The sequence below is a fragment of the Rhinatrema bivittatum genome, chromosome 4 (genome assembly GCF_901001135.1).
Source record: "Rhinatrema bivittatum chromosome 4, aRhiBiv1.1, whole genome shotgun sequence".
Classification (NCBI taxonomy): Eukaryota; Metazoa; Chordata; class Amphibia; order Gymnophiona; family Rhinatrematidae; genus Rhinatrema; species Rhinatrema bivittatum.
This window is the reverse complement of record NC_042618.1, coordinates 411,486,144-411,512,887: the sequence shown is the minus strand read 5'-3', so window position 1 is coordinate 411,512,887 and position 26,744 is coordinate 411,486,144. Positions and strand designations below refer to the sequence as shown.

The 26,744-nt window shown below is 45.8% G+C and overlaps 1 protein-coding gene across 2 annotated transcripts in view; it reads right to left on the bottom strand.

The window, feature by feature from the left end:
• The window catches only part of LOC115091191, a 70,935-nt gene that overhangs the window by 18,697 nt on the left and 25,494 nt on the right, over window positions 1–26,744 (bottom strand). For both annotated transcript variants that reach the window (XM_029601210.1, XM_029601211.1), the window contains one exon: window positions 9,085–9,227. In XM_029601210.1, the coding sequence (XP_029457070.1) occupies window positions 9,085–9,227 (143 nt within the window). The remainder of the gene's footprint in view (window positions 1–9,084; window positions 9,228–26,744) is intronic.

The window sequence follows — 26,744 nt, the reverse complement described above, 5'->3', positions numbered from 1 at the left end:
GAAGAGATTCCTTTTCTGCTTTAGCTAGTTCTTACACTAGTGCTAGTAATTCTATCGAGAGATTCTGATTTTTGGTAAAACCGAAAAATTCCTGATAAAACTCCCCTGATGGAGAAAATGGGTTTTTGGTTTTAACCAAAAATCCTGGAAAATAGGCCTGCTTTATGGTGCTACAATGCAATCTGGCTGCTGTGAGCAGCAGCTGAATGACATCATTGGAGTGGGCCTACAGGAAGTTCAAGCCATGGTGCAAGACAAGAGGCACTGTGAGAGCGGCAGGCCAGCAGGGAGCCCAAGCCCTGCAGGACCAAGAAGATGATCATGAGAGCAGCGAGCCTGTAAGAAGCCTAAACTTTGCCGGCCAGAGGTTTGAACAGGGCAGGGAAGGGCGAGTAAACGTAGGAGGGGAGTGCCTGCCACCATCCCTCCAGCCACACACACACACACACACAACCTCCCACCCCTCACCCTTACCTCTATTCCTCTCCAGCCACATACACACACCTGTAATGTAAGTCGTGTGGGGAAACAGATAACACAGATATAGGAGATCAGTAGAAAAACTTATATGTATAAAATAGTATTGTAATACACAAGGATTCTGGTAAAAATATTATAAAGAAAACAAAACTACTGCTAGCAACTCGCTTATGCACAGAAAAGCAGAGAGTGAGAGAGAGAGAGAAAAAAAAGATAAGATCATATAAAAAGAAAATAAAAAACTAGTATTTACAAGTCAATTCAACATTTGTACATGTCTCTGAATATGCAACATGGGTATCCAGCAGTGGTAGTCTGGTTACGCCTCTTGGGAGTTCATTTTCAGGGTCAGATGTATCATTGAGCATTTGCTTCTCTCTATACCGGGGAATTTGAAGAGGGGATGAGAATATATACTGTTCAGAACACAGGCATGCGTAGTAAAGATTTCTTTGTTCAAGCATGTATGGCTCAGATTTCTTTGTACAACACTCAGGAGTAAATGAACCTCTGTATATTAATAGCAACAACACACCTAAACAGAGGTATCTCTCATGCTGATTCAGACATTTGTACTGCAATTTATGAGTTTGGATAGTGAGAGATATCGACTGCATGTTGGCTTACAGAGAAGTGGCAGGGTCGTGTGTACAAAAGTGGCTGGTGAGAGAATCGATATTTATTCAGTATGGTGAATACTTAACAGGAGAGTGACATTGTGTTGTGGCCGCAACCGGTGAAAAGCACTTTCATTGTGGATAACAAATCTGATACATTGTTGAGAATCAGATCAAAAGTATCCCCTGACGAAGCCTATTTAGACGAAACGAGGGACTTTGTCGGGAGTAGCTGAAGATAGGAGTGATTGAAGATATCGGGAATAGTCAAAGACAAGAGTATTGAAGACATCATGGTAGGGTTGGGGTTGTCTGAAGACATCGATGAGTTGGTACTTTGAAAGATATTGAAATGTTAGTGCTTTATAAGAAAAATTATTGTAAGAACATAAGAACATAAGAAATTGCCATGCTGGGTCAGACCAAGGGTCCATCAAGCCCAGCATCCTGTTTCCAACAGAGGCCAAAACCAGGCCACAAGAACCTGGCAATTACTCAAACACTAAGAAGAACCCATGCTACTAATGCAATTAATAGCAGTGGCTATTCCCTAAGTAAAATTGATTAATAACCATTAATGGACTTCTCCTCCAAGAACTTATCCAAACCTTTTTTGAACCCAGCTACACTAACTGCACTAACCACATCCTCTGGTAACAAATTCCAGAGCTTTATTGTGCGTTGAGTGAAAAAGAATTTTCTCTGATTAGTCTTAAATGTGCTACTTGCTAACTTCATGGAATGCCCCCTAGTCCTTCTATTATTTGAAAGTGTAAATAACCGAGTCACATCTACTCGTTCAAGACCTCTCATGATCTTAAAGACCTCTATCATATCCCCCCTCAGCCATCTCTTCTCCAAGCTGAACAGCCCTAACCTCTTCAGCCTTTCCTCATAGGGGCTACTGCCTGGAGACAATACCCTTATTCAATAAACATACACATGGTTACTGTGACTCCAACATCACTCTAAGCTTCAACAGCAAGAGGAAATGTGGAAAAAAGGATTTGCACTCACAAAGACGGGAGTAGCTGGCTTGTTACGGCGGTTACTACCCCAAACCAAATATCCAAATTACTACCTCCACCTTCCTCTATTCCTGATGCCTTTCAACTAGCTTGATCACTCCATTCTTATACTTCACTTTCAATGCATATCCAGCATAGTTCTCTGCTTCAACAGCAGGGGAAAAGAAAAACTGTTACTTCACACATCCAGCAGAGCTCTCTGCTTAAACGGCAGGGGAGAAGAAAAAAGGGTTCACACTCACAAAGCGGGGAGTAGCTGGCTTGTTACGGCGGTTACTACCCCAAACCAAATGTACCTGATACTTCACTCTCGACGCATATCCAGCATGGCTCTCTGCTTCAACGGCATGGGAGAAAGACTGATACATCACAAATTTCCAGCATAGCTCTCTGCTTCAACGGCAGGGGAAAAGAAAAACTGATACTTCACGCATATCCAGCATAACTTCAACGGCAGGGGAGAAGAAAAAAGGATTCACACTCACAAAGCGGGGAGTAGCTGGCTTGTTACGGCGGTTACTACCCCAAACCAAATGTGCCTGATACTTCACTTTCGATGCATATCCAGCATAGCTCTCTGCTTCAACGGCAGGGGAGAAGAAAAAAACTGATACCTCACGCATATCCAGCATAGCTCCCTGCTTCAACGGCAGGGGAGAAGATAAACAACCAATAAGGGCTGTATAACATAATCTGGGTAAAAACAAATAAGCATGGGTGTAGCTTGCTTATTGCGGCGGTTACTACCCCTAATACCTCTAACTAATCAAGCTAGATATTTCACTTGGATGCAGCTCCATCACCGCTCTCTACATTAATGGCGGGGGTGGAAGGGAATTAGAACCAAGAGCTAAGAGAAACAGATAAGTATGGGAGAAGAAATGAGGGAAGCTTGCTGGGCAGACTGGATGGGCCATTTGGTCTTCTTCTGCCGTCATTTCTATGTTTCTATGTTTCTATGTTATCATTTTGGTTGCCCTTCTCTGTACTTTCTCCATCGCAACTATATCTTTTTTGAGATGCGGCGACCAGAATTGTACACAGTATTCAAGGTGCGGTCTCACCATGGAGCGATACAGAGGCATTATGACATTTTCCGTTCTATTAACCATTCCCTTCCTAATAATTCTTAACATTCTATTTGCTTTTTTGACTGCTGCAGCACACTGAGCCGACGATTTTAAAGTATTATCCACTATGATGTCTAGATCTTTTTCCTGGGTGGTAGCTCCTAATATGGAACCTAACATCATGTAACTACAGCAAGGGTTATTTTTCCCTATATGCAACACCTTGCACTTGCCCACATTGAATTTCATCTGCCATTTGGATGCCCAATCTTTCAGACTTGCAAGGTCCTCTTGTAATGTATCACAGTCTGCTTGTGAATTAACTACTCTGAATAATTTTGTATCATCTGCAAATTTGATAACCTCACTCGTCGTATTCCTTTCCAGATTATTTATATATATATTGAAAAGCACCGGTCCAAGTACAGATCCCTGAGGCACTCCACTGTTTACCCTTTTCCACTGAGAAAATTGACCATTTAATCCTACTCTCTGTTTCCTGTCTTTTAACCAGTTTGTAATCCATGAAAGGACAACGCCTCCTATCCCATGACTTTTTAGTTTTCGTAGAAGCCTCTCATGAGGGACTTTGTCAAACGCCTTCTGAAAATCCAAATACACTACATCTACCGGTTCACCTTTATCCACATGTTTATTAACCCCTTCAAAAAAATGAAGCAGATTTGTTAGGCAAGACTTCCCTTGGGTAAATCCATGTTGACTGTGTCCCATTAAATCATGTCTTTCTATATGCTCTACGATTTTGATCTTGAGAATAGTTTCACTATTTTTCCCGGCACTGAAGTCAGGCTCACTGGTCTATAGTTACCCGGATCGCCCCTGGAGCCTTTTTTAAATATTGGGGTTACATTGGCCACCCTCCAGTGTAGATGCTAGTTTTACATCCACATCTTAAATAATTGATAAACAATTGACATATTTAGTTTAAAATAATTAAAAATTGTGCATTGACTTGGTAAATGAATGAAATCTGAGGTGTCCATTGCTGATACCGCGTGTGGCCCATTGCATGGTGAGAGGCGGTGGATGTAAATCAGGTTACACTATTGTTGCTGATGCTGTGTTCTTAATAGTTTTGATAAAAGGTTTTAAAAAATATTTGATACTGCATTTAATAATTGTTGTGCCCCTTGTTTTTGTGTTTATATAACACAAACACGATATACATATACAGTTTTCAATAACAATTTCTTCTATAATAGCCAGCTACCATTCTAATTGTATCCCTGTACAAAGAAGGCCTTTAACAATTTTATGAACCTCAAATAATCAGTCTTCTGTCTGACAGCATTTTGCAACTTATTCCAAGACATCGGTCAGGTGTATCTTGTTATTTAAAACTGTTATCATCTGATGCCCTATTCAGGCCCATTCTGACTGTCACATACTATGTAGACAGAAACTATTATCCCCCTCCCCCACCAAAAGATTCATCAAAGTGCTTTTCTTCCACATTAGCCTGGTCTACTTTGTCATCCACTTACCCCTCTTCAAAGTTTCTGAATAGCCACTGTGGAATTTTAGATAGATTAAGACCATCTAAGTTATGTTATCTTGGGCCTATGTATCAGTCAGCTAAAAGAAAAAAGTGATACTGTGGAACAATTATAGCAAAGCTAAGCAATAAGTTATTTATTGCATTTGGTAATGACACACTATTTAGATTAAGAAATAGAACTGTCTGAAACTAAGCTTTATTATTAGACTGCACTTGGAATGAAATCATAGTGAAACTAGCAAGAAGATCCCCTTTTTCTGTCTTCTAAGTAAACATGTATACGGGAAAAGAAATGGAATACATCATATAATACTCTCTCCAAAATGGAGGATAAAAAGACAACTTGTCCATGATCTAAGACATAGGATAAGAAATAGAATAGAAGAAAAAGGGTGTATATTAGCTTATGTCAGATGATTATTAATCAGTGTAATCAGCGACGGATTCCTCTATGGTTTGATGCAAAAAAATGTATGAGAAAAAGGAAAAGAGATAATAATTTAATTGGTTAAGTATGTTTGTAATGAAGCATATGATGTTTTGTCCATGTGATTACGAGCAAAGCAACTGTTATTTTTTTTTTTTATCCAAGCTTAGCTTTTTGCAGTAAACCACAAGGAAAAGAAGTGCCTGTCTTGTAGTTATTTTCAGTGAAGCCTGTCAATATGTATGCACTGAAGATAAGATAGAGAGCCTGGAAATCAATTTTTTCTGAAGCCAGAAAATAAGGGACTAGTTTACCCTACTCTAGACCCACCATCACTGTGCAAATTATTTTGTTTATTCCCCATGCTTATGGTTATAGGAGGTCTATTTATTTATTTGCAGGTATTTCTACACCACCTCTCCAAACAATATGATCAGGGTGGTTTACAATATTAACACTGGTCCCAAATGGTCCATTCTTAACCGCTACCTAAACTTTACCTAACCTCTACATATAGAAAACAAAAGGCTACTTTTGGCAGTAGAGGGTGTATCTTGGGTTTGTACCTTTAAGCCTGCATAATGTCCGCAGTGACATTTAGTGGTATAAAGGCTTGAGACTTACCACAAATGCTGCCCATTTGGTTTATAGTTGAGCTGTTATCTGTTTTTGCTTCCTGGTACACAAACCAGTGGAGGCAACACTTTTCCACAGTGGGACTAACAACAAAACTTTACATCACCCCCATGGAGACACCACCAAAGAGAACAGCCTGCCTATAGAAGTCTCAACTTTTATCATGTCTTCTGAACTAAGTGACTAATTTGCTATTAATAAACTGTGCTGGATTTTGCCAGGAATAAACTATTTTTTATAAGTGATTTGTTTTGCTGCTGAAACTTATTTTTGTTACTGCATGCATTCTTACTGTGGAAGCCTGCGGAGGCTGAAGATGTATTTTTGTATTAAATAGATCTGGCATTATTAAAACCAACAATTCAGTGTGGATTGAGCTCCTGATTCAGGGTTTGGATTTGCTTTATGTAAAAGTGCTTGTAAACTTTCATTGGTATGAGGAAACCCTTCACTTGGGGTGGGAGGCGCAAACTCTGTGCTACCAGGTGTGAAAACTGTGCAATTGCACTGGTTGGCACACCCAGAAGGGTGGCATGTGAATGGGAGCCTGCCTGAGGGGATGGGCTTGCATGTGTGAATGGGAGCCTGCCTGGGGGGATGTGTGTGTGTGTGTTTGTGTGTGTGTGAATGGGAGCCTGCCTGGGGGGATGTGTGTGTGTGTGAATGGGAGCCTGCCTGGGGGATGTGTGTTTGTGTGTGTGAATGGGAGCCTGCCTGCGGGGGATGTGTTTGTGTGTGTGAATGGGAGCCTGCCTGCGGGGGATGTGTTTGTGTGTGTGAATATAGGAGCCTGCCTGGGGGAATGTGTGTGTGTGTGAGTGGGTGAATGGAAGCCTACCTTGGGGGGTTGGGCATGTGTGTGTGTGTGTAAATAGGAGCCTACCTTGGTAGGGAGGGTGAAAAATATGTGCATCCCCACTAATCCACAACAAACTCAGGGTGACTGGAAATCAAAAGTTTTCAGGTATGGGAAGCAGGTGATTTTACCCTTCTTGTTTTAATTGTTGGGTGTTTGATGAGTCTGCTATTTTGAAATATTTTATTGTTGTTTGGAAATTTTTAAACATATTAAATGAGTTCTTAATTATTGGATGTTATTCTACTTGTCATCTGGCAATATTCTTTTTATTAGTATGGTTTATTATGATCAATTTATATTTCTTGATTTTATTGTTTGATAATTTATGAGGACTGATGATGTTTCTGTTTTTCCATTTCTTCATTGCATATAGAGTCTAGGTTGTTGAAGTTTCCAGTTCAGTTTCTGCCGACACATTTCTATTTGTATTTTATGGTCTCTTTATTCTCTATTTGCAGAGGGCCTGTCTATGTTCTTCATGTGTAAGCGAGGTGAGGTATTCTGCTAGCATGTAGTTTCTATGTAGGAATTTAGAGCAGACTGGTTTCTTCTGCTTTCCTAATAGGAGGTGTTTTAGGGCCTGCTATAATATTTGCGTTTTCATAGATAGGGTTGCTCCTGTTTAAGTGTTTGCTGTTAGTACTGTTTTGGAATGGGAATTTTACTATATTGCTGTCATTCAGTTTCCTCAAGGCTGTTCAAGGGCCAAACCCACACCTAAAATGCATTACAACAGGTCTAATGCTATATGGATTCCAAGTGTGGTTTTTTTTTTTTTTAATGCAGGGTTTTCTGGGTGGCACCAGTGCATGTTTTTCTGTGCCACAAACTGGTGCCAGCTACAGGGCTCAGCTGACACTAATTTTATGTAACAGTAGGTGGGTAAGGGCATCTGGGGATCATTCCTGCACAATTTAGAAATTTTGGACCTGTGGATGGGGTAAAATAGGTTCAGGGAGTGTGTCAATTTTGACAGTTTGGATTGCTGGAGGAAGCATTGTTTTTTTAGGCAGGGAAGGGGGGGCCTGGGACAGAGTTGTGAGACTAACAGTTTCTTTTGTGTGTTGGTTATTGGGGAAAACAACAAAACATTTAGGTAAAAAAAAAACAGAATGGGGGAGGTAGCAGCACAGCAATTGTTTGCACAGGGTAGCAAAAATGCTGGCGCCCCCCTGGCAGGGGGTAATCTGTTCATCCACAGAGAGGAAACGTTTCTCTGTCCAGTAAAGACCACTCTCTGAGCTTGGTCCACTACACCATCTGCGTCACCATTTTAAAGAACCCCAGTGTCCAGTGAAAGATTTGGACTCCCGGCAACTGATTACTTTTTATGTACCCTAAGCTAGAGTTATATATAATTTATATATATAATCTCTCTAGACCAGTGGTTGCTAAACCTGTCCTAGAGGATCCCTAGCCAGTCGGGTTTTCAGGATACCCATTATAGATCGCCTTCCTTTGTGCTTTCTGGGTCCTATGCCTTATGGGTATCCTGAAAACCCGACTGGCTGGGGTTCTTCAAGGACAGATTTAGGCACCTCTGCTGTAGACTTTATCGCATACAGAAGCAGATGCAGTAAGACACTCACTCAAAACGAGCATTCCTATTGAACGCCTGTTTTCCTAACGCGTGCACATCCACATCCCCTGTGCGCTCGATGCAGTGTTTAAATGAGAGTGAAATCAGGGGCAGTGTAAAAAAGGGCGCACTGAGGGAGAATTGGGCTTTACTGGCGCTCAAAGGAGTTTATTACATTGGGTGCCCATTGCAATGGGCACGCAATAAGATCATCCATTTTGAAAGCACTTCTTTTAGGTTATTTTACAAGTTTCATAGACATTGCTGATGAAGTTTATTATACCAGGCACCCATTGTTGCGGGTGTCTAACTTGTGTGGTCATAAGAAAGGTGCACTTTTTTAAAATCAAATCAATATACATGTATTTTTCTTCATCGGAAATAGTAAATTCAAGAGTCAGGATGATATTAAGGAAGAGGACACATTTATTGCAACAAAGAGGACCATATTTTTTCTGATTCTCATGAGCCCTTGACTATGAGTTAACTTTACGCCACCTCCGGAGCTGAAGTTAAATTCCCCACGTTAAAAAATGTGCATTGGACACCCAGCCTTTGAGTGCGCTTTCCTGCATTGGGCAGTAATAGCTAATGTCTTCATCTACATGTAATTTAAATGCGAAGGGTGCTATTCGGTACGCTTTTTTAGGGCATGTGTTTTGGACACGCTAACCTCCTTGCTGCATCGGACACTATTATTGCGCATCTGAAACACGCTCCCAACCACAAGTAGACCCATACACTAGCTTGGGCGCACCTTATTGCATCGGCCTCACGGTATAGTGCATATACTTGTAAACATGTTTACACTGATGAGCAAATAACTTTTATGTAACTCAACGATCTTGAAAAATACTGAAGAAAGTCACCTCTGGATCTGTGTGGACGGAAGAACCTTCTTCTTTGAAATCTTCTACTGTGTGGTTCTTCTTTGTTGCTCCGTCCATGATGGTTTGGACTTTTTGTTCTGTTTGATGCATCCACGAGGACTCTGTCTCATGAAATCCACCTGCTACATGAAAACCACAGTGAGTATACGTGGAACAAAAACCAAGCCCTTTTTCTCTATAGCAATGTTCCTGCATTCCTTTAGCCTCACAATATGTCATGGACAGTACATTTATTATACAGGAGAGCAATTTAAATCATATCTGCGTATATTATCTATATCTAATGATCTCTAACTCATCTAATCTCCCCTAAAATAAGTTTGAATCACATTATATTCCACTCCCAACATGTTTTAGTAAATGCATTTGAAGCTCATGTAGAATGTACTTGACCTCATTTTGAAATACATTTCAAAAACAAATTTGAGTGGTCCTTATCTGCTGACATTTATTTACTTATTTTTTTCAGTTTGATTGCCTGCCTTATAGCTGGAAACTACAATGGGGGTTAGAGATAAGCATGATACTAACTTCATAGCTACACAATCATGCCATACGTAGGGAATATACAAATACACAGTCCAACTACTGACTCTCAAGCATCCTCCAAAAATAATCTGCTGATAAAAATAGATCCCAGAGGCTGAATAAGGCATCAAATCAGAATTACTGCTTCATCGTGGAAAGACTAAACGAATTCTTTGCTTCGGTGTATCTGATGATCTTAAGGTGGCCAAACGGGTAAATAAAGCGATGCTTTATCTACCTGCTTGGCTATATAGGGAGAGGAATGGTCAGCAGAAAAAAGGAGGTGGTATTGCCCCGTTATACGTCCCTGGTAAGATTTCACTTGGAATACTGTATACAATTCTGGAAACCATACCTTCAATAGGATTTAAACAGGATGGAGTCGGTCTAGACAGTGGCTACTAAAATGGTCAGTGGTCTTCATTCTAAAGCATATGAGGACAGGCTTAAAGATCTAAAAGTATACCCTAGAGGAAAGGGGAGTTATGAAAGAGACAATCAAATATCTCAAAGATTTCCATATCCAGGAGGTAAACTTTTTTCAAGGAAAGGAGGCTCTAGAACGAGGGGTCATGTGAATAGGTTGAAAGGGGGTAGACCAGGAGTAATCTTAGGAAATATTTCTTTACAGAGAGTGTGGTGGATATATGGAACAGCCTCCCAGTGGAAGTGGAGGAGACAAAAACAGTATCTGAATTCAAGAAAGCAAGGGATAAATACAGGGGATCTCTAAGGAAGTGATGAGAATTATAATGCTAAATTAATTGGATGGATGGGCAGACTGGATGGGCCCTACTGTCTTTTTCTGCTGTCATGTTTCTATGTTTCTATAGTATTTACTAATGAGGATGTTGGGGAAATACCCATTCCAGAAATGGTTTTCAAGGGTGATGTTTCAGATGAATTAAATCAAATCACAGTGAACCTGGAAGATGTAGTAGGCCAGACTGACAAACTGAAGAGTAGCAAATTGCCTGGACCGGATGATATACACCCCAGGGTTCTGAAAGAACTAAAAAAATTTCAGATCTTTTACTAGTAAAATCATTCTTTGTACCTAAAGACTAGAGGGGGGCCAATGTAATCCCAATATTTAAAAAAGGGCTTGAGGTGTGGTATTATAGTGCAGCACAATTACGAGCCCTTGTTGTAATATATACCACTAACAATGTCCCACAATGGGTCCTATTAGAACAAACAGTTCTAGGGGAAATATCGCTCTCAGCACTCCCGTGGCAGGCTACGATCACTTGGCCGGTGATTCCCTATATGCCTTTTGCGTTGGGTACAACACTAAGGCTTTGGCATCAATGGAAGCCCATGTTGACAGAAAAAGAACCATACACTCCTCTAATGCATCTTTTTGAGAATGCCATCTTTCCACGTGCTTCGAGATCTAAAGCAGCCCAATTATGGGTGGATGCTGGCATTAAATGTATTGAACAAATACAAATACAGGGCTCCTTAATGTCGCAGTAGGAGCTAAGCTCATGTTATACTTTGGGGAAGATGGATTTTCTAATGTATGCCAAAATTTATCATTTTGTAAAATCGGCCACCAGAAATGGCACATTATGTCTTGCTGTCACATTGTGGGCCAGATTTTAGTACCTACGCCCGATTTTATAACATGTGTGTGCAGCCGCGTGCATGTTATAAAATCCGGGGTCGGCATGCACAAGGGGGTGCACACTTGTGCACCTTGCGCGTGCCGAGCCCTAGGGGAGCCCCGATGGCTTTCTCTGTTCCCTCCGACGCTGCTCCGAAATCAGAGCGGCCTCAAAGGGAACTTTCTTTCTGCCCTCCCCCAGCTTCCCCTCCCTTCCCCTCTCTAACCCGCCCTCCAGCCCTCCCTAAAAACCCCCATACCTTTGTTATGCAAGTTGTGCCTGCCTTTGGGCAGGCGTAGGTTGTGCACACCGGCCGAGTGCCGGCGTGCAATCCCCCGGCCTAGAGGCCCTACGGAGGCTTCTGGCCATGCCCCCGCCCCGCCACTGACCACCCCCGCCCCGCCCCTTTTTTCAAGCCCCGGGACATACGCGCGTCCAGGGCTTGCGCGCATCACCAGGCCTATGCAAAATAGACTCAGCGCGCATAGGGCTTTTAAAATCTGCCCGTTTGAAAACTACAATATGAATGCACATAAGATGAAAGGTCTTATATTGAAAATGTACAGCCTTTTGCTCGGAAGGGCATCGGGACCGTTCCGACAACAGGTGATCAGGTCCGCCGACTTTGGGTGTAATTTAGAAGAAGGTGAATGGGCCCAAATATTTAAATCAGCCTATAAATGCTCAAACTCAGCGCAGCCTCAAGAAAACTGTCACAAAATGCTGTATGGATGGCATTATACACTAGGGATGTGCAGAGCAAAATTTTATGTTCATATTTCTTATGTCCGAAAGGGGGTCCCACTTGCGGCCAATATGGACATAAAAAAAATCTAATGAGTTGGGTATATGTACATATGTCGCCCATTAAAGTCAATGGGGGAAGGATTTCCAGCCTATTTTTGGCTGCAGAATTGTGGTTTTCTTATCAATTGGCCCAGGAGAGAGTTCCCTTTCCTTTGTGCAGGGAAGTACTCCCTGGAAAGGGTCCACCCCTAGAGTTGTGTGTACCCGGTGTTTACATTGGCGTCCAGTGAATATCGTTGGCGTCTAGTGAATTCCGTTGGCGTCTAGTGAATTCAGACGGTACTTATGCACTTCAGCAGATGACAAAGGAATTGGAGGATCTCTCAGAAATAAGAATACGTGTGGGAACACAAGGTCTGGATGAACAGGCAGGCACAGCAATGGAGTTAAAACAGCAGTAGGAACACAAGGCCTGGATGAACAGGCACTTCCTTCGAGGACAGAGGTCAATCCCAGCTAGGGACACAAGGCCTGCATGAACAGGCACAGGAACTAGGTTAAAACACTGGTAGCTCGCCAGCATCTTTCTGATGCATGCTAGAATATTGGCAGCGGTATGGGCATGGTCCGTCAGGTGGGTGTGCAGTAAAGCCCACCTCCACCCTCATGCTTGTTCAGGGAAGGACTCCCTGGAACGGGTCCACCCCTAGAGTTGTGTGTACCCGGTGTTTACATTGGCGTCCAGTGAATATCGTTGGCGTCTAGTGAATTCCGTTGGCGTCTAGTGAATTCAGACTGTACTTACGCACTTCAGCTGATGACAAACGAATTGGAGCCTAGGATCTCTCACAAATAAGAATACGTGTGGGAACACAAGGCCTGGATGAACAGGTACATCATTCGAGGACAGAGGTCAATTCCAGCTAGGGACACAAGGCCTGCATGAACAGGCACAGCAACCAGGTTAAAACACTTGTGGGAACACAAGGCCTGGATGAACAGGCACAGCCACTGAGTTAAAACACCTGTGGGAACACAAGGCCTGGATGAACAGGCACCGCCACTGAGTTAAAACACCTGTGGGAACACAAGGCCCAGAAGAATGGGCACAGCAACTGAGTTAAAACACCTGTGGGAACACAAGGCCTGGATGAACACGGATACTCGGATAGTAATTATGTGTTTTTTTAATGTATTTATATTCTTATTCGAAAACGTTTCTAGCACGTCATACTTGATTACACTCAGGTACTGTAGGTATTTCCCTATCCCCAGAGGAACACAAGGCCTGGATGAACAGGCACCGCCACTGAGTTAAAACACCTGTGGGAACACAAGGCCTGGATGAACAGGCAGGCACAGCAATGGAGTTAAAACACCAGTAGGAACATGGATGAACACTGATACTCGGATAGTACAATTTTTTTTTTATGGATTTATATTCTTTTTTTAAAAAGTTTATAGCACTTCATTTATTTTTATATTTATTTGTCATTTTTATATACTGACATTCTTGTATTCAATGCAAATCATACTTGCTTACACTCAGTTACTGTATGTATTTCCCTATCCCCAGAGGAACACAAGGCCTGCAGGAACGGGCACAGCAACGGAGTTAAAACACTTGTGGGAACACAAGGCCGGGATGAAGAGGCGCAGCAGTCGAGCACAGAGGTCGATCCCAGCTAGGGACACAAGGCCTGGATGAAGAGGCACATCATTCGAGGACAGAGTTCAATCACAGCTAGGGACACAAGCCGCGGAGGAAAAGACACTAACCAGGATCCTCCAAGCCCTCATTTTCTCCAAATTAGACTACTGCAACTCTACATTTCTTGGACTCCCTTCCTCATACACAAAACCACTCCAAATGGTTCAAAACGCAGCAGCCCGTCTACTAACAAACACTAGGAAAAGAGACCACATTTCCCCAGTCCTAAAAGACCTCCACTGGTTACCAATTCAGTTCAGAGTCATTTACAAATCCATCACCTTGATATACAAAATCTTTCACCAACACACCATAATCGACCTACAAATTCCTCTCCGTTTATACAAATGCACAAGACCGACCAGGGAAGCCTACAGAGGATGCCTCCTTGTTCCACCCTCCAAAACCACTTATCACAGCACCTTTAGAGATTGAGCCCTTTCCACAGCAGGTCCACCGTTATGGAACTCCATCCCCCCAGATCTCAGAAATGAACCTTGCCTCCTAACCTTTCGGAAAAGACTCAAGACATGGCTTTTCAGGCAAGCCTTCCCGAACTGCACCTAACACACACCATCAATAAATTCTCAGCTCAGAAGCTGTATATATTGGACGCCATATTTGTAATGTACTCTTGTATATTTTTATATTCTACACATGTATATAATTAACCTCCTCTATCCCTCTTTATTTCTTACACTCCCAGTTCATAGCCCCAGTTAATTGTAACTGCATCTCTTCACCACGTGTATTTATGTTATAGGTTGTTTTCTTTGCACCCCTGTTTTCTGTAAAGCGACATCATGTGAACGATTTCATGAATGCCGGTATAAAAAAACCTTAAATAAATAAAATAAATAAGTAAGTACCGCAAGGGAAAGTTGAAAACAACTTTGAAGAGGGAGTTCAAGAGGGCGTGAAATTGTAAAGAGGTAAATGGGTGGGGTCCGTGCAGTCCGCCCACAGGATTCAACCCGGCCGGTTCGGTCAGACCGGGGTTTCGGCGGATCCCCCACCCCCACCCCTTTCGCGGGGGGTGGGGGAGGGGCGGGGAACGCCTCCCGGACGGCCCCGGCCCCCGCAGGGCGCATTTCCTCCGCGGCGGTGCGCCGCGACCGGCAACGGTTCAGCTGGGAAGGCCCAGGGGGGGCAGGTGGCCCGCTGCTCCGGCGGCGCGTGTTATAGCCCCCCCTCCCGGCATTTCCTCCTTCCCTTTGGCAACTGTTAACTTGTCTTAACCTCATTCACTACATCTATGCAGACGATGTTCAGATTCTTATTCCCATAACAGAATCTATTAACAAATTTGGCTATTCTTACAAGCCTTCCCTGATCCTTCAAACTTTCACTAGATAAGTACAGCTACTCAGCTTTGAATATGGAACTTCGCCCCTCCAATATTCTCCTCATTTAGCTACCCTACTTATGCACTTCAGAAAATGACAAAGGAATTGTAAGATCTCTCAGAAATAATAATACGTGTGGGAACACAAGGTCTGGATGAACAGGCAGGCACAGCAATGGACTTAAAACACCAGTAGGAACACTAGGCCTGGATGAAGAGGCACATCATTCTAGGACAGAGGTCAATCCCACCTATGGACACAAGCCGCGGAGGAAAAGAAACTAACCAGGATTCCCTCCGTAACGGCGAGTGAAGAGGGAAGAGCCCAGCGCTGAATCCCCGCTCGTCCGGCGGGCGCGGGAAATGTGGCATACGGAAGATCGCCTCTCTGGCGCCGCTCGGGGCCCCAAGTCCTTCTCATCAAGCCTCAGCCCGCGGACGGTGTTAGGCCGGTAGTGGCCCCCGGCGCTCCGGGACCGGGTTTTCTCGTAGTCTGTTTGTTTGGGAATGCAGGCCAAAGTGGGTGGTAAACTCCATCTAAGGTTAAATACCATTTCCGGCGCGTGTTATTGCCCCCCCCCCCCCCCCCCCCCCGGCAGCAGCTTCGCCGTTTCCCCCGCCGTTTCCTCCTTCCCCTTTGCCAACTGTTAAGTAGTCAACCTCATTCACTACATCTATGCAGACGATGTTCAGATTCTTATTCCCATAACAGAATCTATTAACAAAGCCATCGCACTTTGGAACAACAGCTTACAAGCCATCACTAATCTCCTCAACAGTCAAAGCATGAGATCTTATTAAGAAACTGACATTATCCTCAACAAATTCTTACTCCTAGCAAAACCTATACCAAGTAAGTACACAGGGGTCTGTATTTTCATACCCCATTGCTTGCTGTTTGAATACCGCTCTTGCCGTACCGACCCGCAGGGTCCACCTAGGGACACAAGCTGTGGAGGAAAAGAAACTAACCAGGATTCCCTCAGTAACGGCGAGTGAAGAGGGAAGAGCCCAGCGCCGAATCCCCGCCTGTCCGGCGGGCGCGGGAAATGTGGCATACGGAAGACCGGCTCCCCAGCGCCGCTCGGGGGCCCAAGTCCTTCTGATGGAGGATCAGCCGGCGGACGGTGTTAGGCCGGTAGTGGCCCCCCAATAAAACCACCAAAGACTGCTTCTATAAACTGCAAGTTTAAAAAAGGATAAGACCACTCTTCCACGCCAAACACTTCAGAACCATCCTCCAAGCCCTCATTTTCTACTACTGCAACTCTACATTACTTGGACTCCCTTCCTCATACACGAAACCACTCCAAATGGTTGAAAACGCAGCAGCCCGTCTACTAACAAACACTAGGAAAGGAGGCCACATTTCCCCAGTCCTAAAAGACCTCCACTGGTTACCAATTCAGTTCAGAGTCATTTACAAATCCATCACCTTGATATAAAAAATCATTCACCAACACACCATTATCGACCTACAAATTCCTCTCCGTTTATTCAAATGCACAAGACCGACCAGGGAAGCCTACAGCAGATGCAATGCCGGTATAAATAAATAAAATAAATAAATAAAATCAATAAGTACGTAAGGGAAAGTTGAAAATAACTTTCAAGAGCGAGTTCAAAAGGGCGGGAAACCGTTAAGAGTTAAACGGGTGGGGTGCGTGCAGTCCGCCTGGAGGATTCAACCCGGCGGCGGGTTCGGTGGGACCGGGGGTGGTTTAGGCGCATCCCCCACCCCTTTCGCGGGGGGGCGGGGAACGCCTCCCGGACGGCCCCGGCCCCGTCCAGGAATAAAAAAATAAAGTAAATATATAAAATCAATAAGTACGTAAGGGAAAGTTGAAAACAACTTTCAAGAGCGAGTTCAAAAGGGCGGGAAACCGTTAAGAGTTAAACGGGTGAGGTGCGTGCAGTCCGCCTGGAGGATTGAACCCGGCGGGTTCGGTGGGACCGGGGGTGGTTTCGGCGCATCCCCCACCCCTTTCGCGGGGGGGCGGGGAACGCCTCCCGGACGGCCCCGGCCCCGTCCAGGAATAAAAAAAATAAAGTAAAGCAATAAAATCAATAAGTACGTAAGGGAAAGTTGAAAACAACTTTCAAGAGCGAGTTCAAAAGGGCGGGAAACCGTTAAGAGTTAAACGGGTGAGGTGCGTGCAGTCCGCCTGGAGGATTGAACCCGGCGGGTTCGGTGGGACCGGGGGTGGTTTCGGCGCATCCCCCACCCCTTTCGCGGGGGGGCGGGGAACGCCTCCCGGACGGCCCCGGCCCCGTCCAGGAATAAAAAAAATAAAGTAAATATATAAAATCAATAAGTACGTAAGGGAAAGTTGAAAACAACTTTCAAGAGCGAGTTCAAAAGGGCGGGAAACCGTTAAGAGTTAAACGGGTGAGGTGCGTGCAGTCCGCCTGGAGGATTGAACCCGGCGGGTTCGGTGGGACCGGGGGTGGTTTAGGCGCATCCCCCACCCCTTTCGCGGGGGGGCGGGGAACGCCTCCCGGACGGCCCCGGCCCCGTCCAGGAATAAAAAAAATAAAGTAAATATATAAAATCAATAAGTACGTAAGGGAAAGTTGAAAACAACTTTCAAGAGCGAGTTCAAAAGGGCGGGAAACCGTTAAGAGTTAAACGGGTGAGGTGCGTGCAGTCCACCTGGAGGATTGAACCCGGCGGGTTCGGTGGGACCGGGGGTGGTTTCGGCGCATCCCCCACCCCTTTCGCGGGGGGGCGGGGAACGCCTCCCGGACGGCCCCGGCCCCGTCCAGGAATAAAAAAATAAAGTAAAGCAATAAAATCAATAAGTACGTAAGGGAAAGTTGAAAACAACTTTCAAGAGCGAGTTCAAAAGGGCGGGAAACCGTTAAGAGTTAAACGGGTGGGGTGCGTGCAGTCCGCCTGGAGGATTGAACCCGGCGGGTTCGGTGGGACCGGGGGTGGTTTCGGCGCATCCCCCACCCCTTTCGCGGGGGGGCGGGGAACGCCTCCCGGACGGCCCCGGCCCCGTCCAGGAATAAAAAAAATAAAGTAAATATATAAAATCAATAAGTACGTAAGAGAAAGTTGAAAACAACTTTCAAGAGCGAGTTCAAAAGGGCGGGAAACCGTTAAGAGTTAAACGGGTGAGGTGCGTGCAGTCCGCCTGGAGGATTCAACCCGGCGGCGGGTTCGGTGGGACCGGGGGGGGTTTCGGCGCATCCCCCACCCCTTTCGCGGGGGGGCGGGGAACGCCTCCCGGACGGCCGCAGGGCGCATTTCCTCCGCGGCGGAGCGCCGCAACCGGCTCCGTGTCGGCTGGGAAGGCCCAGGGGGGGCAGGTGGCCCGCCGCTCCGGCGGCGCGTGTTATAGCCCCCCCTGGCAGCAGCTTTGCCGTTTCCCCCGCCGTTTCCTCCTTCCCCTTTGCCAACTGTTAAGTAGTCTTAACCTCATTCACTACATCTATGCAGACGATGTTCAGATTCTTATTCCCATAACAGAATCTATTAAGAAAGCCATCGCACTTTGGAACAACAGCTTACAAGCCGAAGCCACCACTAATCTCCTCAACAGTCTAAACCTGGTCCTCAATGCCTCTAAAACTAAACTCCTCTTCATTTCCTACAAGCAAGAAAACCTCCCATCTCAGATCCATCACAAACACCTTCTCACCCACAATCATGTGAGAGACCTGGGAGTAATTATAGACAACCGTCTTCACCTAAAGAATATGATCCAAACCACAACTGTAAGATATAATATTATATCTTAATGGGCCTCGACAAAGGAAACTCTTTCCTATTGATCTTGTTAGACCTTTCCGCAGCGTTCGACACGGTCAACCACGCCATCCTCCTAAACCAGCTTTCGTCCATAGGAATCAGCGGCACCGTCCGATCCTGGTTCAAAACGTTTCTCAATAACAGAGGTTACAAAGTTAAACTCCAAAACAAGGAATCCTCAAGATTTGACTCTGTCATAGGAGTCCCTCAAGGTTCTTGATTATCTCCGACCCTATTTAATATCTATCTTCTTCCTCTCTGCCAACTTCTTACCGACCTCAATCTAAAGTACTTCCTTTACGCAGATGATATTGAAATCATCATCCATATCAAAGACACATACTCTAAAACTCTTGACTACTGGGAAACATGCCACCAGAAAATCAAACAAGTAGTAAACAACCTACACCTCATCTTAAACTCATCCAAGACAGAAATCCTACTCATCTCTCCTGAAAACAATATCTCCAACACTACTCTTCCCACCAACCTACCTACCACACAAGTTACAGACTTAGGAGTGATAATAGACAACCGGCTAAACTTCAAGGCACATATCAACAAAACAACCAAAGACTGCTTCTATAAACTCCAGGTTCGGAAGAGGATAAGACCTCTTTTCCATGCTCAAGACTTCAGAACGATCATCCAAGCAGTCATTTTTGCGAAATTAGACTACTGCAGTTCCCTATTGCTAGGTCTGCCCTCATCCTATTCCAAACCACTACAGATGGTTCAAAATTCAGCAGCCCGATTACTAACAGGCGCAAGAAAGAGAGACCACATATCTCCCATTCTGAAAGAGTTACATTGGCTACCCGTCCACTTCCGTATCATCTATAAAGCCATATGTGTCATCTTCAAAACTATTCATCAACGCATCTTATGCACTTTAGCTGATGACAAAGGAATCGGAAAATCTCTCAGAAATAAGAATACGCGTGGGAACACAAGGTCTGGATGAACAGGCACATCATTTGAGGACAGATGTCAATCCCAGCTAGGGACACAAGCAGCGTAGGAAAAGAAACTAACCAGGATTCCCTCAGTAACGGCGAGTGAAGAGGGAAGAGCCCAGCGCCGAATCTCCGCCACTCCGGGTTCGGGGATCTGAACCCGACTCCCTTTCGATCGGCCGAGGACGACGGAGGCCATCGCCCGTCCCTTCCGAACGGCGCTCGCCTATCTGTTAGGACCGGCTGACCCATGTTGAACTGCTGTTCACATGGAACCCTTCTCCACTTCGGCCTTGAAGAAGAATGCTCAGTCTGTTTAAAAGAACAAAATTAACGGACCCACTCAAGGACTATGCTCAGTCTGTTTAAAAGAACACAATTAACGGACCCACTCTGAAGGTCAATGCTCAGTCTGTTTAAAATAGCAATATCAACAGACCCACTCTGAAGGACAATGCTCAGTCTGTTTAAAATAACCAAATGGAACTGCCCAGCTAGGAACACAATGCCTGGAGGTACAGGCAGGAACAGCAACGGAGTTAAAACACTTGTGGGAACACTAGGGCTGCACAGTAGATGCCGGTCAGACACAGCGATTCATGTCAAGAACATGTGCTGCAGTGCTTACTGCTTACATTATCTTGAGCATAGGAGGCAATTGGAACTGCTGCAAGGCTCCTTTCAATAGCTTTTATTCATCTTGCCATTCACAAGGAAAATCGGGAAAGCCAAGCAATGGCAGGTTTACTTTCAAAAACACTAGCATTTCCATCAAGACCGGTGAAAGCCTTGAGCGGTGAGGGCTCATGATATCCCCTGTCACTGAAAAAACACGTTCACTGGGCACACTTGTTGGTGGACATGACAGATATCCTTCAGCCACTTTGGCTAGGTGTGGCCAGACAGTGGACTTGTGTGCCCAATATGCCAGCGGATCTGTCTGCGTATTCTCTATCGGCTCTGAGAGATACCGTTTCACTGACAGCTCTGCTGCTGTCTCCTCCTGTGCTTGGGAGGGCTGAGAGTCACTCAATCCAGTTACTTTCTCTCTCGCCTGTTGCACTACTGATGTATCTTTATGGCCAACATGCCTTGGGCGTTCTGACGTTGAGGTGGAGGCACTAGTAATAGTATCTGTCACTGACACAGTCCTTCTCCTGCCAGGGCTAGCAGCAGCACAACTCTGTGACGTGCCTGCTGTTTCCACCTGTGCTTCAAGCCTAATCTGTCTCCGCCTATGGTGCTCCTGTTCACGGACCTGTGCTAACAACAGCTCCTTCACAAATGACAGACAATTGGTCTGTAGGGCGATTTTACCTTTCACACGGGGATCACAGACAGAGGCGAGCATGTATGTGCTGTCCTCTGTTAAAGGCCTTAATCTGTCTTTCACCTGCTGCTGCAAAACGTCCACACACTGCAGCACCTCAGCAGTCATTCCCTCTTGCCGTTTAATGCCTTCCAAATGGTCATCCAGGAATTTCACTATAGGGATGATGTCAGCCAAGGTGGAACTTCTGGAACTCAGCTCCTCCGTGACGTCCTTGAAGGGCTGCAGGATTTTTAACAGCTGACTCATGACTAACCAATCGTGATGCCCTAGGGGATTCTGTACACCTATGTCTATTGTACCAGAAAGTTCATGAAGGGGTGTCTGCAGCTCCAATAACCTCTCCAGCATCATAAAGGTGGAATTCCACCGGGTGGGAACGTCTTGAATGAGACGCTTCTCGGGCATATCCAAAGCAGTCTGATTTTCTCGGAGAACCTGCCCCGCCCTGACACTTCTGTGGAAGTGTGCTGCTATGTTCCTGCACTTGTGTATTAACCGACGCAGGTATTCAGTCTCCTTGTCCTTGGACTCCAAGCCCAAACCTGACTTCACTACCAGATGCAGAGTGTGTGCAAAACATCGGATGTTCTTAAACCGCCCATCGCTTATTGCCTTAACCATGTTTGCACCGTTGTCTGTGACAAAAAAGCCTGCCCGCGTTTTACTGTCTCGCTGGTGTACTTTCCAGCTCGCCAGCATCTTTCTGATGCATGCTAGAATATTGGCAGCGGTATGGGAATGGTCCGTCAGGTGGGTGTTCAGTAAAGCCCACCTCCACCCTGATGCTTGTTCAGTAATAGAGCTGCTGGCTGCCCCTGCCTCTGCCATGTCCCACCAGTGTGCTGTCAGAGAGAGGTAAGAGTGTGCAGCATTCATGGCGGTCCAGATATCGCAGGTGAAATGCACTCTTCCGTCTGCCTTACCTAGCAGTGCTTGCACGCGACTGACACAGTGCTTGTACAGGCTGGGGATGACCTTTCTACTAAATGTGGTTCTGGAGGGGACTTTGTAATTTGGAAGTACGACCTTCAAGAAACGTTTGAAACCCACATTCTCAACTAACTGCAGGGGCTGGTCAACAAGGGCAATCATTTCCCCAATGCTCCTGGTTACTACTTTTGCGGCTGCCTGCCTCCTACCCCGGGATAGCGTTACCGCACTCCACCCCATTTCCTCCATGGTGCATTGTCGCTTCTCCCACATGTCAGTGGGTTTCTGGCCTGCCGCCTGACTGCTAGAAGGGTATGAGGGCGTGGGCTGACTCTGCTGCTTTCCTACCACTGCACCCTGGTTGGAAGGGGAAGGGGTCCCCTGACGGAAAATGCTACCATCCCCAGATGGCAGTAATCTTGTTGGGTGTTGCCTCTTAACATGATACTCCATGCCAAAATTTGACAGATGTCCCAGTTGCTTGCCTCTGCTAATATCCCTGGCACAGTAATTACACCGAGCATAACGCGGGTCTTCTGTCACTTTAAAATGTGCCCAGATCGCAGATTTCTTTTGTGATCCTCCTCTCTTTCCCGCCCTGGGGGTGGATGGTGGCACTGGAGTTGAGGTACTACTGGGTGTGGGTGGTGCACCCACTGCACCCGGCGAAGCAATGCCAGCGGGGGCAACAGTCACCCTCTGTCTCCCTTCTGACAGCTCTTCCTCCTCCTCGATATCAGTGGAATGTCTCCCCTGCCGCAGATTTCTGGAGGTGGAGGCTAAAACAGGACTAACTGACAATTCTACCAAAGATTGCTCAGGTATTACATCTTCCGTTTCTGATGAGAATCCCATCCAAGAAGATTCTTCTTCTGAATCAGAAGCTAACAGTGCCAGCGCTACCTTGTCACCGCAAAGTTTTGCAGGACACTTCTGTCCCCTGGCTGCTCTTGGGTGTGTAACTTTTGTCTGGCTAGACTCTGCCTCCTCTTCACTCTCCTCCAAAACTACAGTGCCAGAAACAGGTGCTGGCGATTGCAAAGTTTCATGGTCTGATTTCTTTTTTTTTGCCATGGAACTGCCATCCCCTACAAAGACGTTTGATTGCGACAGTTGCCTTTTTACCTGTACTGGTGGTGTTGCGCTGGTGTCTTTTGCGGTGCCTCCGCTGCCATTCCCACTAAGTCGCTTGCATCTCCCTTTCCCTGACATTATGGATTTAATGTCAATGAGTACTAGTGGTAACACTGCCCACTGTCCCACAATAATAATGTTCGGTCAGTTTAAAATAACTAAATTAACAGACCCACTCAAGAAGAATGCTCAGTCTGTTTAAAATAACAAAATGAACGGACCAAGTCAAGGAGAATGCGGTTAAGTCTGTTTAAAAATAGCAGATTGAACAGACTCGCTGAAGGCCAATCTTCACTCTGTGTATGCCCACTGCCTGCCTGGCAATGCACGGAATGTGTCTGTCTGTGTGTGTGCAGTGAGTGCACAGAGAACAAGCTTCCTTTTCAGTAGATATGAGGCAGGGTACTCCCAGCCCTGGAACTGCTGCCCAGCCAGCACTGAACCACTCAAGGAGAATGCTTTTAAGTCTGTTTAAAAATAGCAGATTGAACAGACTCGCTGAAGGCCAATCTTCACTCTGTTTACAATGCCCACTGCCTCACTGCCTGCCTGGCAATGCACGGAATGTGTCTGTCTGTGTGTGTGCAGTGAGTGCACAGAGAACAAGCTTCCTTTTCAGTAGATATGAGGCAGGGTACTCCCAGCCCTGGAACTGCTGCCCAGCCAGCACTGAACCACTCAAGGAGAATGCTTTTAAGTCTGTTTAAAAATAACAAATTGAACAGACTCGCTGAAGGCCAATCTTCACTCTGTTTACAATGCCCACTGCCTCACTGCCTGCCTGGCAATGCACGGAATGTGTCTGTCTGTGTGCACTGCAGTGCACATAGAACTAAAGTATATATGAGGCAGGGTATTCCCAGCCCTGGAACTGCTGCCCAGTGCCCACCCAGCACTGAACCACTCAAGGACAATGCGGTTAAGTCTGTTTAAAAATAGCAAATGTAACAGACTCGCTGAAGGGCAATGTTCACTCTGTTTACAATGCCCACTGCCTCACTGTCTGCCTGGCAATGCACGGAATGTGTCTGTCTGTGTGCACTGCAGTGCACATAGAACTAAAGTAGATATGAGGCAGAGTACTCCCAGCCCTGGAACTGCTGCCCAGCCAGCACTGAACCACTCAAGGAGAATGCTTTTAAGTCTGTTTAAAAATAGCAGATTGAACAGACTCGCTGAAGGGCAATGTTCACTCTGTTTACAATGCCCACTGCCTCACTGTCTGCCTGGCAATGCACAGAATGTGTCTGTCTGTGTGCACTGCAGTGCACATAGAACTAAAGTATATATGAGGCAGGGTATTCCCAGCCCTTGGAACTGCTGCCCAGTGCCCACCCAGCACTGAACCACTCAAGGAGAATGCTTTTAAGTCTGTTTAAAAATAGCAAATGTAACAGACTCGCTGAAGGGCAATGTTCACTCTGTTTACAATGCCCACTGCCTCACTGCCTGCCTGGCAATGCACGGAATGTGTCTGTCTGTGTGTGTGTGTGCAGTGAGTGCACAGAGAACAAGCTTCCTTTTCAGTAGATATGAGGCAGGGTACTCCCAGCCCTGGAAGTGCTGCCCAGCCAGCACTGAACCACTCAAGGAGAATGCTTTTAAGTCTGTTTAAAAATAGCAGATTGAACAGACTCGCTGAAGGCCAATCTTCACTCTGTTTACAATGCCCACTGCCTCACTGCCTGCCTGGCAATGCACGGAATGTGTCTGTCTGTGTGTGTGCAGTGAGTGCACAGAGAACAAGCTTCCTTTTCAGTAGATATGAGGCAGGGTACTCCCAGCCCTGGAACTGCTGCCCACCCAGCACTGAACCACTCAAGGACAATGCGGTTAAGTCTGTTTAAAAATAACAGATTGAACAGACTCGCTGAAGGCCAATCTTCACTCTGTTTACAATGCCCACTGCCTCACTGCCTGCCTGGCAATGCACGGAATGTGTCTGTCTGTGTGCACTGCAGTGCACATAGAACTAAAGTATATATGAGGCAGGGTATTCCCAGCCCTGGAACTGCTGCCCAGTGCCCACCCAGCACTGAACCACTCAAGGACAATGCGGTTAAGTCTGTTTAAAAATAGCAAATGTAACAGACTCGCTGAAGGGCAATGTTCACTCTGTTTACAATGCCCACTGCCTCACTGCCTGCCTGGCAATGCACGGAATGTGTCTGTCTGTGTGTGTGTGCAGTGAGTGCACAGAGAACAAGCTTCCTTTTCAGTAGATATGAGGCAGGGTACTCCCAGCCCTGGAACTGCTGCCCAGCCAGCACTGAACCACTCAAGGAGAATGCTTTTAAGTCTGTTTAAAAATAGCAGATTGAACAGACTCGCTGAAGGCCAATCTTCACTCTGTTTACAATGCCCACTGCCTCACTGCCTGCCTGGCAATGCACGGAATGTGTCTGTCTGTGTGTGTGCAGTGAGTGCACAGAGAACAAGCTTCCTTTTCAGTAGATATGAGGCAGGGTACTCCCAGCCCTGGAACTGCTGCCCACCCAGCACTGAACCACTCAAGGACAATGCGGTTAAGTCTGTTTAAAAATAACAAATTGAACAGACTCGCTGAAGGCCAATCTTCACTCTGTTTACAATGCCCACTGCCTCACTGCCTGCCTGGCAATGCACGGAATGTGTCTGTCTGTGTGCACTGCAGTGCACATAGAACTAAAGTATATATGAGGCAGGGTATTCCCAGCCCTGGAACTGCTGCCCAGTGCCCACCCAGCACTGAACCACTCAAGGACAATGCGGTTAAGTCTGTTTAAAAATAGCAAATGTAACAGACTCGCTGAAGGGCAATGTTCACTCTGTTTACAATGCCCACTGCCTCACTGTCTGCCTGGCAATGCACGGAATGTGTCTGTCTGTGTGCACTGCAGTGCACATAGAACTAAAGTAGATATGAGGCAGAGTACTCCCAGCCCTGGAACTGCTGCCCAGCCAGCACTGAACCACTCAAGGAGAATGCTTTTAAGTCTGTTTAAAAATAGCAGATTGAACAGACTCGCTGAAGGGCAATGTTCACTCTGTTTACAATGCCCACTGCCTCACTGTCTGCCTGGCAATGCACAGAATGTGTCTGTCTGTGTGCACTGCAGTGCACATAGAACTAAAGTATATATGAGGCAGGGTATTCCCAGCCTTGGAACTGCTGCCCAGTGCCCACCCAGCACTGAACCACTCAAGGAGAATGCTTTTAAGTCTGTTTAAAAATAGCAAATGTAACAGACTCGCTGAAGGGCAATGTTCACTCTGTTTACAATGCCCACTGCCTCACTGCCTGCCTGGCAATGCACGGAATGTGTCTGTCTGTGTGTGTGCAGTGAGTGCACAGAGAACAAGCTTCCTTTTCAGTAGATATGAGGCAGGGTACTCCCAGCCCTGGAACTGCTGCCCACCCAGCACTGAACCACTCAAGGACAATGCGGTTAAGTCTGTTTAAAAATAACAAATTGAACAGACTCGCTGAAGGCCAATCTTCACTCTGTTTACAATGCCCACTGCCTCACTGCCTGCCTAGCAATGCACGGAATGTGTCTGTCTGTGTGCACTGCAGTGCACATAGAACTAAAGTATATATGAGGCAGG